Here is a 17,125-nt window from a genome sequence, read left to right on the forward strand (position 1 = left end):
CCTTTTCTTCGTCAGACATATAAATATTTACATTTCCATCAGGATCAATGGTTTTTAAGAGCGGTATCATATCAGAAAAAGAATGTGAGCGCATGAGTTGTTTTAAGAGCTTCCAATATTGCTTAGAGTTAGACGACTGTAAGTCGTTTAAAGTTGTTTCTATATATGAGAAAATTTGTTCTTTAGCATGTTTAATCATATTGTTAACTCTATTGCGAACATGCTTGAATTTAGCCCAATTGTTTGCAGATGGGTGTTTTATCGCTTGGGATTTGAGTCGATCGCGTTTCCGCGTAAAAGAACGTATCATGGAATCATACCAGGGTTTATCGTTAGGACGCATTGTGACAAGTTTAAATGGGATACTCAATTTCATTAATTCAAGTAATTTGTTTGTAAACAATAAAGTTGCTTCGTCCATGTTCGTATGGTTAATGAAGTTCCAGTTTTCGCTATCAATTAAAGCATTTAAACGATTGAAGTCTGCACGTTTATATAACCAAACATGTCTCATGGTCGGTTTGCTGATAACTGACTCAACTTTAATATGTACGGCCGTTGCATGGTGATCACTGATGGAAGAACAGACGGGAATAATCTCGCTATCGAGCACATTAAGAGTATTGGATACAACTATAGGATCAAGTAAGGTAGAAGTGTTAGCCGTGACTCTGGTTGCATTTGTAATCGTATTACGTAAATTAAATAGAGCCAGTGTTTGTTTTAAGCGCGTGAAGTTTTTAAGTTGGTCCTCATTAATGTCTCCGACCATAATTAAGTTTGAATTCACGTCAAGAGCTTTATCGATACTTACTTCAAAATCATCCCAAAATATTTAATAACATCGCAACCACAGTGCAAAATATATTAAAGATAACTTTATAAATATAAATTGACCATTTATTGAAGTGTTTGGGTTTTATGATTTATTAAGTTCAGTTATGCATGTCTAGTAAATAGCACCGCACATTTTGTTTGTTTTACAATTTAATTCAATGGGGCACAGATTACTGCATACGATACTAGATGTAAATCTTTATTATTTTGTAATATTCGAACGTCAAGTTTTAAACATCATGTTTTAATTTTCTGTATGAATATGCACAGTTGGTTCAAATCGCATTAGACCCGCGTTGAAATATGAATAATAATGGGTTACTGGTGGTGTTCGACTAGCATTTAAACCGGTTTAAACGCCACTTTTGTGCCAGGGCAATGATCTCAAGAATTGTACAATCACAGAACGCTTAACCAGTGCAGCAGAGATAACGTGATTGTATTGTTGTGATTGACTGAAGTCGCTCTGAATTTGAGCGTAGTTATAGTTTCTTGCCCAGGAAATCAAAATAAATATTTATAAATATGTATAATTCTAACATTTTATTAGTGAATTTAAGAAGTAAAATAATTAATTATTCTGTTTAAATACAGAATGTGTATTGTCATGTCTACAATCTTATTTAAAACTTTATTTAACTCATCACGATGATAATTTATTTGAAATTGAACCTTTCTTCGTAAAAAAATGCTATAATTTGAATCTCCAAAATTAAGATGCTGTGCAAGTTTATCGGTTTAGTTTTTGTTCAATTCGAAACATTATGTCCAGATGTTCGGTCGAGACTGGTCAAAGTCAGCTACGCCGAAAATGCACCTTAATATGAAATCAAGTTGAACATCATAGATATATATTGTTCTCTTAGTTTACGGCTCTTATTCATACAGACTTTAGACGGTTTATAATGAAGGTATATAAACTAGCTTTTTCCGACCGATCCATACTGCAAAAGTGGCACCCAGCGAATACAATACGGCTCATGTCAATCTATTACTCGGGAAGGGTATACTTAATGCTCATTTTTTTATCTGATCTTCGAAATAAAAATTACTCAAATAGTAGTCTTTGTTTATGTATGTGTATGTATTCAAATGGCCAATGTATGTGTATGTATTCAAATGGCCAATGTATGTGAATGTATTCGAATGGCCAATGTATGTGTATGTATTCAAATGGCCAATGATTTGTGACCGCAGAATTTTTAATCATACAGATATTATTTATTGTAAAATACAATTCAATGTAGTCAATGGAAAATCACAATTGATCCAATCACATTTAATTCCACCAGCGGATCTATTTTTAGTGGATCCGACTTCAACCTCATGAATACAATAAAAAAGACTGGTGTTATTTTCCATCGCTTAATCGCTTAAAATGTACATAAATTACATGTAATTTAGTAACATAACGCAGACCTAGCGGTAGGAACAGAAGAGCACACTGTGCCTGCTGTTTACATGGATATGATCAATTCTTTCCACCGCGTATAAAATACTTCATCAACAGAATCCTATGCTGCGCACTCGGGCAGGAACGGATTATTCGAGCGCCCGCAGATGATCATGCCCTCGATAACGCGTGTTATCCCTATAATGCTTTGTCTTTTATGGATTGACAAATTATCCTGAAAATGATGTGACACTTTCCATGTATGATACCGACAACTATATAAAACGAAAAATCACCACATACTCAGTCAGTTTTAAAAGATCATATCAATAAAAAGTTACCCAGTTATTAATGTAGTAAAATATCCTATTTTGTTCTCTTTAGATGTTGACGAAATGATCTTAACACTGGTTGCACGTCCGAAAAGCAAACACATCTCAGCCTACAAGCAAACTATTTTTGCTTCATTCATTTCGGATATCGCTCTTCAAGTGTCATGTTTACAATATGTACTGGACTGCAATGTGTAACTATTATTTCGGATCAAACTGCAATGCTGGGTGTTTACGGTCACCAGCCCGATACATTTAAGTGGCCGCGGTTTTGCACAAATGTGCATGATTTCTTGCAATACTTTTATGCAGCCGGAATATTTTCTACCAATATAGTTCCATGTATGTAATTGTTTACGTCATGCAAACATTAAGGTAATGTATTGGTGAACGATTTCAATGAAAGTCGGTTATAATCATAATAATGTTTTCATTCACAGGAACAAGTAATTATTTAATTTAGCCTACACAAAGGCATTGTCATTGTTAGTTAAATGGATCGACGAGAAAGCATAGTGTTTGTTAATACAGCTGCGGCGATTTTAACCGCAACAATGTTTTACTGGCCTAACTTTGGTTTATTTTTGTTAGGGTTTATTGTTTCTTTTCTGTTATAGATTAAGTGTCCTTACGACAAGAAACTGTCCGAGTAACACCAATTTATTAAGCAGTATGTAAGCGAGCGTTTTTTTATCAGAACAGTCAGATGTTCTTCCGACCTGGCCGAGTTAACATCTCAGTTCGCATTAAAAGGTAATTACAAAAATTATATAACTAACAAAACATTTGGGACTTTTTGCACACATACACCGGCAATCTCCTTCTAGCGACGTAAGAGCATTTTAGTAGAATTCCTAAACATCAGTGGCTCGGGTCGCTAATTAAGAAATAGAAAACCTCACTCAGGGCCCTATGACAGAATAGTGACCAGCCAGGCAGCCCCAAAAAGTATATAGACCGAAGCCGAAGGCCCAGTTTTCTCAGAACGCGACTCAATGTTATACTTGAAAGCAGAGACTTTTGCAGCTGATAAAGTTAGTTCTAAGGTAAGAAAAGACCATTTCACCTCAACGTAATAGAGTACTATTGACATTGTCTCCCTTGATTGTTAACTCCGAGACACATTACTGATTTTAAGATTATTTATAGCCATTCTATTTTACTCCTAAAATGTGTTTTGTAAAGACAAAGTCACCAAGCAGACGCGGCTGCTGTTTATGAACAAAATGTCTCTTATTAATACGACCATCAATGAACATAAGTATAATTATATGAGCCGCGTTCCGAGAAATTTGGGCTCAGTGCATGTGCGTAAAGTGTCGTCCCAGATTAGCCTGTGCAGTCACCACGGGCTAATCAGGGACGACAGTTTCCGCTTATATGACATTTTTCGTTTAACTAAAGTCTCTTTATAGCAAAAATCCAATTAAGGCGGAAAGTGTCGTCCCTGATAAGCATGTGCGGACTTTAGGCACATGCATTATGCCCAGTTTTCTCAGAATGCGACTCAAAGTAATACTGCTTGAACACAGCCAATCTTATTTGACGACGCTTTGCTTAATGGAACTAAGTACCAGCTTTACGAATGCCAAACAAACATTGCATGGAGAACTAACGTATGTAAACATTAGAATGTGTTTAAAATTAATGGTCGTGTAATTCTTCTAAATACAAATAACTCTTGATTATATCCGGAACAGGTAGAATTTGCAGGTGGTGGTAAAACTGTCGCCCAAGATGATGTCGAATCCACTTACGACATAGTTGTTTCAAAGTCTGCGCACCAGTTCCAAAATCGGACCAATGGTAAAACTCTTCCACTGACAACAGCCAATCAGAATACGCGTTACTTTGTAAAATTTCTCTTACGTGAGAATGATCATATCCAGTTAAAATAAAGAATTTTACGACATCAAACATATTATTGTGAAACGCTAAACGAGCTGGGCAGTCGTATGATGTAGAAGTGGCACCGCATTGGAAAGTGTCGACGTGACTGTAGGCTTTTAATAGCAACCTTACCACGTTCACTTTATTATTTTGTATGGCATACCACAGCGGTGTTCTGTTATAGACATCGCACGCGTTTATGTCCGCGCCTCCAAACACCAGCGCATTAATACATTCGGTGTGACCTTTAAAAGACAGGATATGTAACGCAGTCTTTTTAACAGAGTTATTCGGAATATTCACATCACATTTAGCTTCTACCAAGGCCTTCACAACGACATCGAATCCTTCAGATGCCGCCATTAATATAGGTGTTATATTGTCATTATCCCTTACATCCGGGTCCGCCCCAGCGTCCAAGAGCACTTGGAACCCACGAGCTTTGTGGCAGGCGTAATGCAACGCTGTCAAGCCATGTTTGTTTGCGGCATTTATATTACAACCGGCTTGAATCAGACTTCTCATTGCTCCGTAATGACCGTTAATAGCACTTAGCACTATTGGTGTATTACCTTCAGCATCCTTAACATTTACTGAGGCATCGTATTCCAGTAGCAAGTTTACGCACTTTTCAAAGCCGTGTTGTACCGCGATATGAAGCGGATAGCTGTTTAGTCCGCCTTTGTTTTCCGCAGAACACCCGGATGAGAGAAGCAGCCGCACAACTTCCGGTTTGTTGTGTTTGATGGCGGTTGTAAGAGGTGTGTAGTTGGCGTTGCTGACGAAGTTGATTTCCGCTCCAGCGCCTATCAGGCACTGACAACATTCTGTGGTACCTGAAATCAATATTGTTTCTGAAATTTAAGTTATTAATGCATAGGGCTGTCACGATTCACCGATAAACCGATATATCGCGGTGCATGTCGTTAAAAAAATCGCACCACCGTACGTTTTTTTTAATCTAAATATTATTTTATGAACACAAAGGTTAAATACATTTTTTGATAAAATTATCCGTTTGGAACTGTAGAAACAGTGATTTCGATAGAGATTATGATTACTTCTATCAAGTTTATAAGGTTGTGTTGATTCCCTTTTGACAGGTTATACTCAGACAATGTTTTTTTTTATTCATATTAGTTTCTAGTCATATCTTAATACCAGTGTTGTCAGATTATGAGTTTAACGAAGTTGTGAAACATGTTATTTTGCTGTTTTCTTCACAGATAAATATTCAGTTAAATATCGCCGTTGTCTAATCACTATATATTGCGGTACGCTCACGGCGTATCGTGACAGCCATATGCATACATTTTACACTTTGCGCTAACGACTACAGTACACAGTAAATAATATCCACTGTATGTACAATTATCCGAAATTTAAACAAGGTAGTTTTGGCTATACATATATTAGCGAAGTGCATCAATGCGAAAAGTCATGTAACGCAACACATAAGCGTACCGTAATAATCATGACATTAAAATAATTACGTTTCCTGATTCGAAACGCTAGATATTAAAACAATAACACGAGTAAAGAAATTTAATGTATGGCAGCATAAAGTCCTCCATGAATGACAAGTTACCTGTCGTCCATAACATACGATGATACAAACGCAGAGCACTTGATACTACACCAGCACTCAACGAAACGCATAACTGCGGGAAAACTGGGTTTATTGCATGTGCGTAAAGTGTTGTCCCAAAGTAGCCTGTGCAGTCCTCACAGGCTTATGAGGGACGACACTTTCCATTGTAAAGAGGAGACTTCCTTTAAAAATATGTTATTCATGCGGAAAATTTAGTCCCTACTAGTCTGTTCGGACTGAAATTAACGACACGTGATGCACATGCAGTAGTTCCTGTTTTCCCCCAAACAAGGCATATTTCTCTGGATACCGAGTTTAGCTGCCTGTATAAGCCCCAGATTGAGGTGTTTCGTGCCGAGCGTTGGAAGGAGCTGCTTAAGCTTCCAGACGCTGCCTTCTGTGATGCAATCTATAACACTGAAATAGTACATCTATAGAAGTGCAATCATGATACATCGACTATATCCGGAATCCTCCGTAAGATAGATTAATCTACAGTGTAGGTACATCGACTATCTTCGGAATCCACCGTAAGATAGATAGTGATTCATGCAATAATCGGCTGCAGATCTAGAGTGAAAGAAATGATGCAACTCGCAATTGATACATATATACAACAGAGCAGAATATTTGTTTCGAATTATGCCTATACAAATTATCTTCAAGCAATTATACACATGGCACGAATATGTAAATGCGAATGCATATAATAACAAATAAATATTTTTTTCTCGTGGAATAAAATATGGGCAAATAAATGGGTAAAAATGTGGGAGAGTCATTCTTTATTTGCTTTCATTTAATTGGAGCGTCTTTCAGCCATTGATAACATATGTTAACATAATAAATGTAATTTGAGTATGAAATGAAGATAAAGGAAGTGTATCGCACAACACGACAAACAAGAACATATGAGTCGCGTTCTGAGAAAACTGTGCTTAATGCATGTGCGTAAAGTGTCATCCCAGATTAGCCTGTGCAGTCCACACTAGCTAATCAGGGACGACACTTTGCGCCTAAACTTTATTTTCGTTAAGAAGGAGCTTCCTTGAAACTAAAAATACCATAAAAGCGGAAAGTGTTATCCCTGATTAGCCTGTGCGGACTGCACAGGCTAATCTGGGACGACACTTGATGCACATGCCTTTAGCCCAGTTTTCTCAGAACACGACTCATATTATATGGGTGTGGGGACAGAACAGCCTAGGTCGCTATCGGCAAAGTCGCTGACGACCCGATACGAAGCGAATTCATACGTCATGGTAATTATCAAAGCCGTTTCATTATTTATTTTCGAAATTTGATAAATGAATACTACATTTTCTGAGAGAAAAAAACCCAGAATGTTTCATTTACATTTACAGAACTTTACGGAGAAAAATGCAATTAACTATTAACGCAGGATGTTGCACTGCCACTTTATCTTGTAGATTAAATACATCCACATATTTGTATTCTTATTAAAGCTACGTAATGTGTTGGTATATTAGATAATCGGCTCTATATGATTTCCTAGTGTCAGTTTAGTGAAACATGAACCGCAACTCACTTATGATGAGTATCCTTTTCAAATTTAGCGATGACTCTTCTAAACAACCCTACAAAGCATTAATTAGATATAGTCCATATATAATACATTAAGTACAGTATACAACACGGCTGTTGCTGCATGATAATCTTCTATATCAATTGATCGGTTTCTTAAAACTTCCATGCATAATTTCTACTATAATGTTAATTTTACACAAGCATCGAAAAAACATAGCGCATTTCAAAAGAATGCCATATGTATTGCCCTGAATTCATTATGGATCTGATGGGTTAAAAGTTGCTGAAATAATCAAAATTAGCTGTATACACTTTCCACTATAGGCAATCTAAAAAAAAAATTGCTGCCTTAACTTTAAATTACAATGTGTACTTCTTCTAAAAATCAGATAAACAACCACACAATACACAATAAAGCATCTTTAGACACACCTACCTCGACATTGCACAAATATGCCTCCGCCGGGATCACATATAAGCATGTGGTTTCAAGTACGTTGTTGTAGATATATAGCGAGAAACTCTGCACTGTATAATGAATTCCACCGTCAATCTGTTGGCGATTTACAGGTAAGTTAATTATATGTACGAACGTATTGGAAATCATCATGATGAGTTGCCTTCGTTGCGCGTGCACGCAAATGTACGCATAGTTAAAGTAATGGGTAACTTGGAAAGACACAACACTTGAAACGGCGTTTACAGTGATCCCTCGGAATAAATGAGATTCTAGCGATCGAATATGTTATTAAATTAATACGCGCTTGCATAATACTTTGAGTGTTTTCTCGTATAAGATTTGATCTTTAAAAGACCGGAATAAAGGTTGCTCTTCTTCAAATTAAGCAAACTGGGCTCAATGCATGGGCGTTAATGTCGTCCCAGATTAGTCTGTGCAGTCCGCACAGGTCATTCAGGGACGATACTTTCCGCTTGTATGGTATTTTTAGTTTCAAGAAAGTCCCTCCTTAACGAAAATCAAGTTTAGGCGGAAAGTGTCGTCCCTGATTAGCCTGTGCAAACTGCATAGTCTAATCTGGGACGGCACTTTACGCACATGCATTATTCACAGTTTTATCAGAACACGACTCATTTGAAAAGAAACTGCTCTTAGTTTAAATTTTCAACAATATCCGCTTGTCAAAATCATACAAGATAAAACTACTTGCATTAATTTTTAATTGATAAGTTCAATAAAACACTAGGATCGACGTTACGTATTTATATAAAATACGCATAACAGAAAACAAGCAACTTAAAAAAAATCACTTCATCAAATTAATATTTACAGCATGGAGTCTACTTGGTTAGTTCGTTGAACTACATATGTCATTAACTAGAAAAATAGACAAGTTGATTGAGTTCTCCATCGCTTTGAAAAAAAAAGATATATAAAACGATTCAAATTTTCAAAAATTATTCTTAGAGGGTGACATAATGGAAACAAATATCACACACTTTGAAAGTAGTAATGCCATGTAAAACAAACTGATCAAAATGGCTGATGATTACCTATAAATTAATTAGTAACTAAGCAATTAGTAAATAAAACAATACCATTTATAACACAATTTTACTTTTAGACAGTTAGTTAATTACTTTTAAGTTACGGAGTACAAGAAATTCCAACACATCTTCACACGCTATCTAACAGTGGTTGAAATGGGTTATATTCATTATCATTTGCAACAAAACAACGTTGAGGAACTCGTTAACCACACAACAATTTATTTTTTTAACGTTTTATTTTGAACTTAAGAACAATATTTTTAAATGGTTATAGAAAAAAGGACAAATACATCGAAACAAAACGCAAACAACAAAGACATAATAAAAAAGAATGACAATGCAATTACGTTTAACAATAACGTGGCGAAAAGTTTACCTAACAAATAAGCCCACATATCTAAAATGAATAGTTATATGAATACATGCACAAATTTACATCAGTAATAATGGACGTTAAATATGCGAAAGTCCTGCATTATTTTGCTTGTTATCGGTGCATGCTTTAGCTAGATGAATTACAAACAAATTAGCAATTAGATTTTAAGCAGAAATCAGTGCATATAATTGTAGATACGTAAATAAAACTGACAAAAAGGTAACGATCAGCTAAGATTAGGCGAATGACTACAAAAAATTATAATACAGTAAAAAGACCTAAAGTATCGAATTAACCCATTTATGCCTAGCGTCCTGAAAAAAGGACATTGCAAACAGCGTAGACCCAGATGAGACGCCACATAATGCGGCGTCTCATCTGGGTCTGCGCTGTTTGCTTAAAAGCAATATATTTATGAAATATTCTTAATATAGAAATAAATATACTTGACATCCCTAATTTTGGAAATAAATTGATCCAATTTATAAGAATGGGAGAGTCCACTAGACCTAAAGTATCGAATTAATGCAGTTGTTGATCAGCAACTAACAATTTATGCAACAACGCACAAACACGGCTTTGACTCGCGCTTTAATAAATCGTTGGATTTGGTGGCTTAAGGTGGTGTTCTAGCATCTTCAACATAACTGTGTGTCAAATGTTAAGCCCCAATCAAACAAAAACGCAACAAGTAAAATACAATTTACAAAAATGCTTATCTGGTGATGGTTCAATAGTATTGAACGTTTCCACAAAGCGCGCAGTAAGGTGGACTCAGTTCAAACCATGCGCATTCGAAAAGTAAAGAAATTAAATGCATTTCTTACAAACTTACAAATGCCTCAAATTATTTTCGATGGACTAACAGCTTTAAAGAATGTTTTAAGAACTATAAAATTCATGATAAAGCAAATTATGTCTTCTGGGATTGAAACACGATTTGCAATAAACTCTTTATATGTTTTTATTCGATTAACAATGTTCACCTTGTCAAAAAAGACATTTGATACGAATAATTCATTCAACTTAATGAATGCATCCTTTCATTGCATTATGTATTCTGAATCAATATCGATAACTCATCATATTTTTTATTCTATTATTATCAGTAACAATTGATATTTGTGTGGTTTTAGAATTGTATTTTGACGATGAAAATTTATAAAATGTTTGAACTTTATTTCAGATAAACATTTATAACCTATGTATATTGTTCCCTTAATCACAAAATCTTATTTCAGCTATGACAATTAGTACTTGTTTGTAGTGTGTCAGAATATCATTCCAGTTTTATTACCATTTGATAGCATGTCCTTGTTCTCAACACATAACTTTGGTATTCTGTAAATATCAGATCTTCATGTCGGCTATCAAAATGAAACCCTTTTTGTATTTGTTTTTACAAAACGTCTAGTCAGTAATTCCATAACAACTTTTGAATTGTGTATCTGACTGCATTTCTCGTTTAATATACCAAGTGAAACATTTGTATCGTGTCGTTTGTCTTCATTATAATAATACAATCAGTTTTGCATTGTGAACTTTTCAGTTATACAACAAATAAGTCCGTTGTTGAATCATATATGAGTCTACTGCAGATAGTCTTGTGTGTATATCTTAGTACGAAGGCTATTTTTACATAAAAATACGTTAAATGGAAACACGATTTAAACGCGTCTCTGCAAATATGCTTTTGCGACCTTTGCTTTGCCAGCAAAAGAACACATGCACATAGAAACAAATATTAGTATGCGTATTTAGCATATAATATTAAGAAGAAATTGCAGTATATGTGACCAAAGTAATAACTCTTTCCTTCAAAATGTCACCGTCAACAGTGCCTGTTAAACTAATCATATTTTTTCTAACTCCTTATTCAGTGGTATGCTAAAAAGAAGGCCTGGTATTTGTACAACAAATACATCTAATTCGCCTGAGTCTACGAACTTGAAGACCACTCCCGTCTTAGATTTGACAAATCGGCTGCCATTTATGCCAAAGAATGTGCCCGGTCCTTCGATTGAAACACAGATCTTATATGTTTGTTTTGCGAGAATAGTCACGGGCGTGTACAAATAAATATCGTACAATTTCGGGTTTTTGCATTCAGATTCAAACGCAAATTTCTCACGAAGAACGTTTGCATGTTGACATGAAGAAACTTCGATTGTGCCATTGTATGATCCTATGGCTCTGTACGTACCATAGAGCTGTACACCATTCAGGATAACGCACTCAGAACACGTAAAACTTACTTCCTCTGCATACTTCAACTCGAGCGGCCCAGTGATATTTTTAAATCTTTGGATACTATGCAAACCGACAAATTTACTTCCTTGAAAGTGGTGCGTCTGTCGCAGCTTACGAAACTCTGATTCTGAAATAACAGGAATTGTTTCATATGAACATGTCGAAACAATGGGCAAACACGCCTTGTGGATGTTTTGAACCGATGCAGATCTTTTATTAATCTTTCTTGGCAAATACGTCGGGTCAATGCTATGAACAGGCGCAGAGGTAGATTTATGACAACTTAGAACTGAAGCATCTGTTGTTGGGAGTGCTTCTGATCGCTTTTTGCTGCTAAACTTCTGCGGCATCCGATGTAGTAATCCGTAGGACATGTCGTCTAAACCTTCAAGTTCTATCTTTGTGGGCATGGTATACGGGAGATTATTTCTATTTATAACTTTGATGTCTATTAAGGGAAATCTCACTTGAAAAAAAACAGGACCGAGTAGGGTTCGCAGATTTCTTGCAGTCTTTTCGATTCCTTTCCTGCGTGCTTGGCATTCTGACCAGAAATATACAGCTTTTAAAATGTCAAATTCCTTCACGGGGAGCGCATCAGATTGTATGATGGCTTCAATGGTCTCTCGGCTAAGAAGACCAAACTCGACATCATTTAAGGCCTCGGGTCTTTGAAAAATATTTCAAACCAAGATTTAAACGAATCTTTGTTTGCGTATTTGCAAATTATATCCAGCTGGGCGATTGTAAGTTTGCCATTTAAGTAACCGATTGTGCTGGCATATTGATCCCCTATTTGTTCTTCAAGTTGGAACCGTCTTGCTGTTGAAAGTACTCTAGCAACGTCGTCAAACGCGAAAGATCGCACGTTACCGATGTACATATAGAGAATACTAGGTCGGTGCCGAATAAAGCAAAGTTTATTTTGCGAGGCTTAGAAAATCTGAACCACCAGCCTTGGCGAGTGGTTCAGATTTTCGTGCCGAGCAAATTACTCTTTGCTTTATTCGGCACCGACGTAGTATTCGATTTATCCCATCAATTTTCTTAGTCGTAAATTATTTCTTTGAAAGTAGAATAGGAAAATCGAACTACACGGAAAATCCCAAAGTTATTTTAAGCAAACATTGTTTTATTATTTTAATCGTGCCGAGCCTAATACATAACATAAAGATCAGTAACTAACCTATTTTTCTGTTTATCATACCTCTACGTCCCCGATTTTTAAGAAATAATGAAACAAAAAACACTAAACAACTGCAGCTTTAGCGTGAAAGAACCGGGGAAGAACATGCATTGTGTCGTATGAGGTGTTAATAATGATGTCACGAGTACGCGCACTTAATATTTGTAAATAGTGTTTTTTTGCTTTTTGAGTTGCATTATTTGTTAAAAATATATTTTATCTTGGTATCAAATTTTTTGTTTTGTTGAATCTGATTCGATTTTACTAAAAATGATTACTTTATAGTTGATTCCGAGTAATATGACCATTCTCCGCCGCGCGTGACAGCTATATTTCAGCACTGCCGAAATAGAGGAAAATTTATTCCACAGTGGTTTATTTCGACAATGCACGTCTGATGATGGGATAAATACCTGTAATAGTCAGAGGTAATGAACGTATTATTGAGCATTTTATGTAACTGATTAAGTATTGCGGGTACTAAATAATAAAATGATTATCATTTTTAGAGTAAGTAGCAAGATTGTACTTATAATACATGAAGCATTATTATATATTGAGTTTTATATACCATTTTTCATTATACAAATCTCTATCAGGTTAAATTATACAGTAGGCGGAATAATTAAACGCTACCTTAGAACTTCCAGAACGTCTAGTGCAGGGGACGCAAGTGCCTGGGAGTATGACACGGAGGAAGAGAGACTCGCTTATATGACGGAAGAAACCGACGGACCATTCGGGCAGGTGAGTTGGCTGCGTTTCGATTACTGTTGGGGCCGTCCAACAGATTTCACGTTTTGGTAAATTGACAAAATTGAAAAAAAAGTTGTTTCAGATTCGCAAATTTTCGTTGTTTGATGTTAATTGCCTCTTTGACCCTTCGTTTGACGTGCTCGGATGCTAGTATTTTTGTGTTGGTTGTATGGCTTTCTCTAGTAGGCTTTCTTTGATAGTTTTTTTTTTATGGTAGGCTTTCTATGGTAGGCTTTCTATAGTACGTTTTCTATGGTTTAAATTATAAAGTAGGCTTTGTATAGAAGACTTTGAATAGCAGGCTTCCTACGCGAAGAGTACTTTCGATACAACTTGCCTGTACTGCAAATGTGGGTTTCGACACAATTATTACATTACAGCAGGGGAAATAATTGTGAGGAGGGTTTTGTTCTGTGTGTACGGTGCATGGATGTAGAAAGGCAGCTAGGTAACGTCCAATGTCTATATTATAAACGAGCTATGTTTGTCATGCGACATGACGAAAAAAAGTGTGCCTTCTTTCTGTGAAACAAATCGTCATGACGACAAGAAGGAACTCGGCATTCGCAATTACTTGAAACATTCCGGTTCCCAATTTAGATTCCATAATATTTACTAGCTTCCACTTATTTAGCAAAATTTAATCTAGAACCTTGCTACTGGTTAGGCGGTCGAAGGTTTGATGCCTATTATTCAATGTCACAATAGTTCAATGCTTATGTGAAATACTCCCTAATGAAATCGAAAATAATCGGACCCGTTGTGAAATATTTTTCCAATAACATGAAAAGCTCTGTCCATTTGATATAGTCAGTCGTAATCTCTATAATTGAAGATTAAAGCTGAAATTCAAGTTTAAAATAAGACATGCGCGCGAAACATCACCCTGACTGCTCGTGCACACTGCGGATGCTGTCTCCTAAAACGCTTAAATGATCGAAGAAAGGTAAGGCATTCTATGAAACGGGTCTTTATTTCTTGATTATTTCCCTTGTTAAAATAGCAAATTGTATATATTGTGTATTCAAATAGACAATGGCCTCTGAGTGAATACCGGGTATTTTCTACAAAACCAAATATAAACTGAATATATTCTCAGCACATACTTGACAATCAACGGAACTAATAATGGCGACTGTCTAGTGATCACTAGTCGATACAAATCTACCAAACAAAATATTGACATACAGTTTCATTACCATTTCAGGATAATGGCATGTGAACTAATGCCAAACATGGCTATTGAACACATGTCAATTATATTTTTAATAGGAACTGAACAATTGCTGTTGTTATTTTTTCAAACAGTTGCTGATTTTGTATCAATACTGCCTCTAATAAACTAAGTAAATGTGTAAAATGCATCTACATAACAATTTCCTTTCCACATTCTTGATGTTGTTGTTGAAAAATATTATCCCGCTTTAAACAAAATCTGGCTACAAAACATGGCTCTTCTTTAAAAAAAATTAGATCCGACGTATTTTTTATTCATATCGCTCACAGCATCAAAGTAAAATAAATGCATCAATAATTTAATATACAAGGCAACATTTTACCATTGGCTTAATAAATATTAACCGCAATATATAGTTACATACTGCGTAGTCACGGTATAGACGTACTTGATGGCTTATAAAGAGTCATTAATCTTCTTGCTCAGTTTCATTTTAAATATTTTTTTGAAAAAAAATTGCATGTTTGTTGTTATATAAGTATGCGACGATTAAATGGTTTTCATTATTTTGGTTGATGTTATTTTGGTGATAGAAATAGCAAACGATTTATATACAGATAAGTTATGCATATACCACAATTTATCATATCGCATCTGTACAAATGTATTGCAACATGTAAACATTTTATAATGTATGGAAATAAATATAATTTCTTTCATATACTTATTAGTCCACAGAATGTAATCGAAGCCGAACTAGTCGATAGGAAGTGGTATTATAAAGCTTGAACACCCAAGGGGACTGCCCACAGTCACTGCGTCGTGACGATGGTTGGTTTATGTTGCTAAATGTTAGCAGCACTGTTCTATAATGATGGCCAATGAAGAGGGCATGACATCTCGAGAGAACAATTTAATGGTTCGTCTATGAACTTTAATGGTATCAGAGACTGATGTTCATTATTTACCGCTACTTGTTCATCTTAACACCGCGCGTGATAAAGTGTGGATGTGGATGACAGGGGATAATCCCCCATGGTATACATGAATTTTCTCAGATATTCTTGACATGTCACTTCGTCAAATCTTTACGAAGTCGGGATCGTCATTATTTAAGAACCATTGAGTTGTTTTCTCAATATAATGTGTTACAATATACATTTACATCTTTAAGAGTTATGGTCTGATTTGTATTTCAAAAGAAAACACAAAATTTAGTGTACACAATGTCTAAACCCAAAGGCACGGTTGGTTACAGTAGGCGTGTTTGACTCTCCATACGCACATAAATTGCCCTGTGACTGCACGTCGCTCGTTACGCCAACGATTTAACTATGCAAGTGAACAACGCGTACATTTTTTTTTATAGAAACACGGATTATGAGAGACTTGAGTCTGTCTTTTGGCAACACATCGGCGTCGCCTATAAATTTTCAATGCGATTTTCATACTTCCAACGGATTATGGCATTATCAGCAAATGGTCATTTTCAGTTAGAATGTTTAGTTGGTGTTGTACTTTGCACAACAGTATCTTCTTAGATCAATCACAAAGCTCTGTAACTATTAGTTGCATCAGTTAAATAGAACAGTATTTTTCGTTTTGTGTCACACACAACCGATTATAACGGTCCAAATCTGACCCCAAAAAACAGTTGTATAGATTAACGGCAAACCTTATTACCGACATGATGCGCCTCCCCTTCCCCTTGCCACAAGTCGCTGATTACGTTAATGAGTATGCTTAGCCTTTAGTATATTGAAGGGCAGGGCAACGACTTATCAGAGACATGAATCTAAGAAAACAACAAACACTCATCTTTCGAATGCACTCTTCACATATATAAGGCACTAGATGGGTAGATGATTAATGATACATAGTCGATGAGAATCCACTTCACGGTACCTGTCTGAATGTTTTCATTCCAAGTAGATCTAAATGCGACAATTCAATTAAAGAATTTCCTGTTGGCTATTGCGTAGGTTAAAACATTTCAATAAAGTGTAAAAGTTGCACAATTCCTTTCCAAGCTGGATTAAAATTTAGAGATGACCGACTTTGAACAAGGGGTGCATTTTCATTAAATAGTGAGTATTACATATATCATGATATCTGCTAAATAGGGATTGCATTAACAAACTGTGTTTTCTGATCGAAATCGTTATTTAAAAGTTATTGAAGGAAAATTTATATTGATATACAAACGGCTTTAATGAATAGTGCATACGCAGTCGTTGTTATTTCTTAAGAGTAACATTCGAAAAACGGATGCATGCATGT

General features: G+C 35.7%; 1 protein-coding gene across 1 annotated transcript; it reads right to left on the reverse strand.

Moving 5' to 3' along the window:
• Positions 1 to 3,224: 3,224 nt before the first annotated feature.
• Positions 3,225 to 8,084, reverse strand: LOC127858736 (ankyrin repeat and protein kinase domain-containing protein 1-like). Its single transcript, XM_052395979.1, has 3 exons — positions 8,028 to 8,084; positions 6,354 to 6,460; positions 3,225 to 5,288 (listed from the first exon to the last, which is right to left on the reverse strand). The coding sequence occupies exons 1-3, from the start codon at positions 8,033 to 8,035 to the stop codon at positions 4,207 to 4,209; spliced, it is 1,197 nt and encodes a 398-aa protein (XP_052251939.1). The 5' UTR covers positions 8,036 to 8,084; the 3' UTR covers positions 3,225 to 4,206.
• Between the last annotated feature and the right edge of the window lie 9,041 nt (positions 8,085 to 17,125).

The sequence above is a fragment of the Dreissena polymorpha genome, chromosome 14, assembly GCF_020536995.1.
Source record: "Dreissena polymorpha isolate Duluth1 chromosome 14, UMN_Dpol_1.0, whole genome shotgun sequence".
NCBI classification, from domain to species: Eukaryota; Metazoa; Mollusca; class Bivalvia; order Myida; family Dreissenidae; genus Dreissena; species Dreissena polymorpha.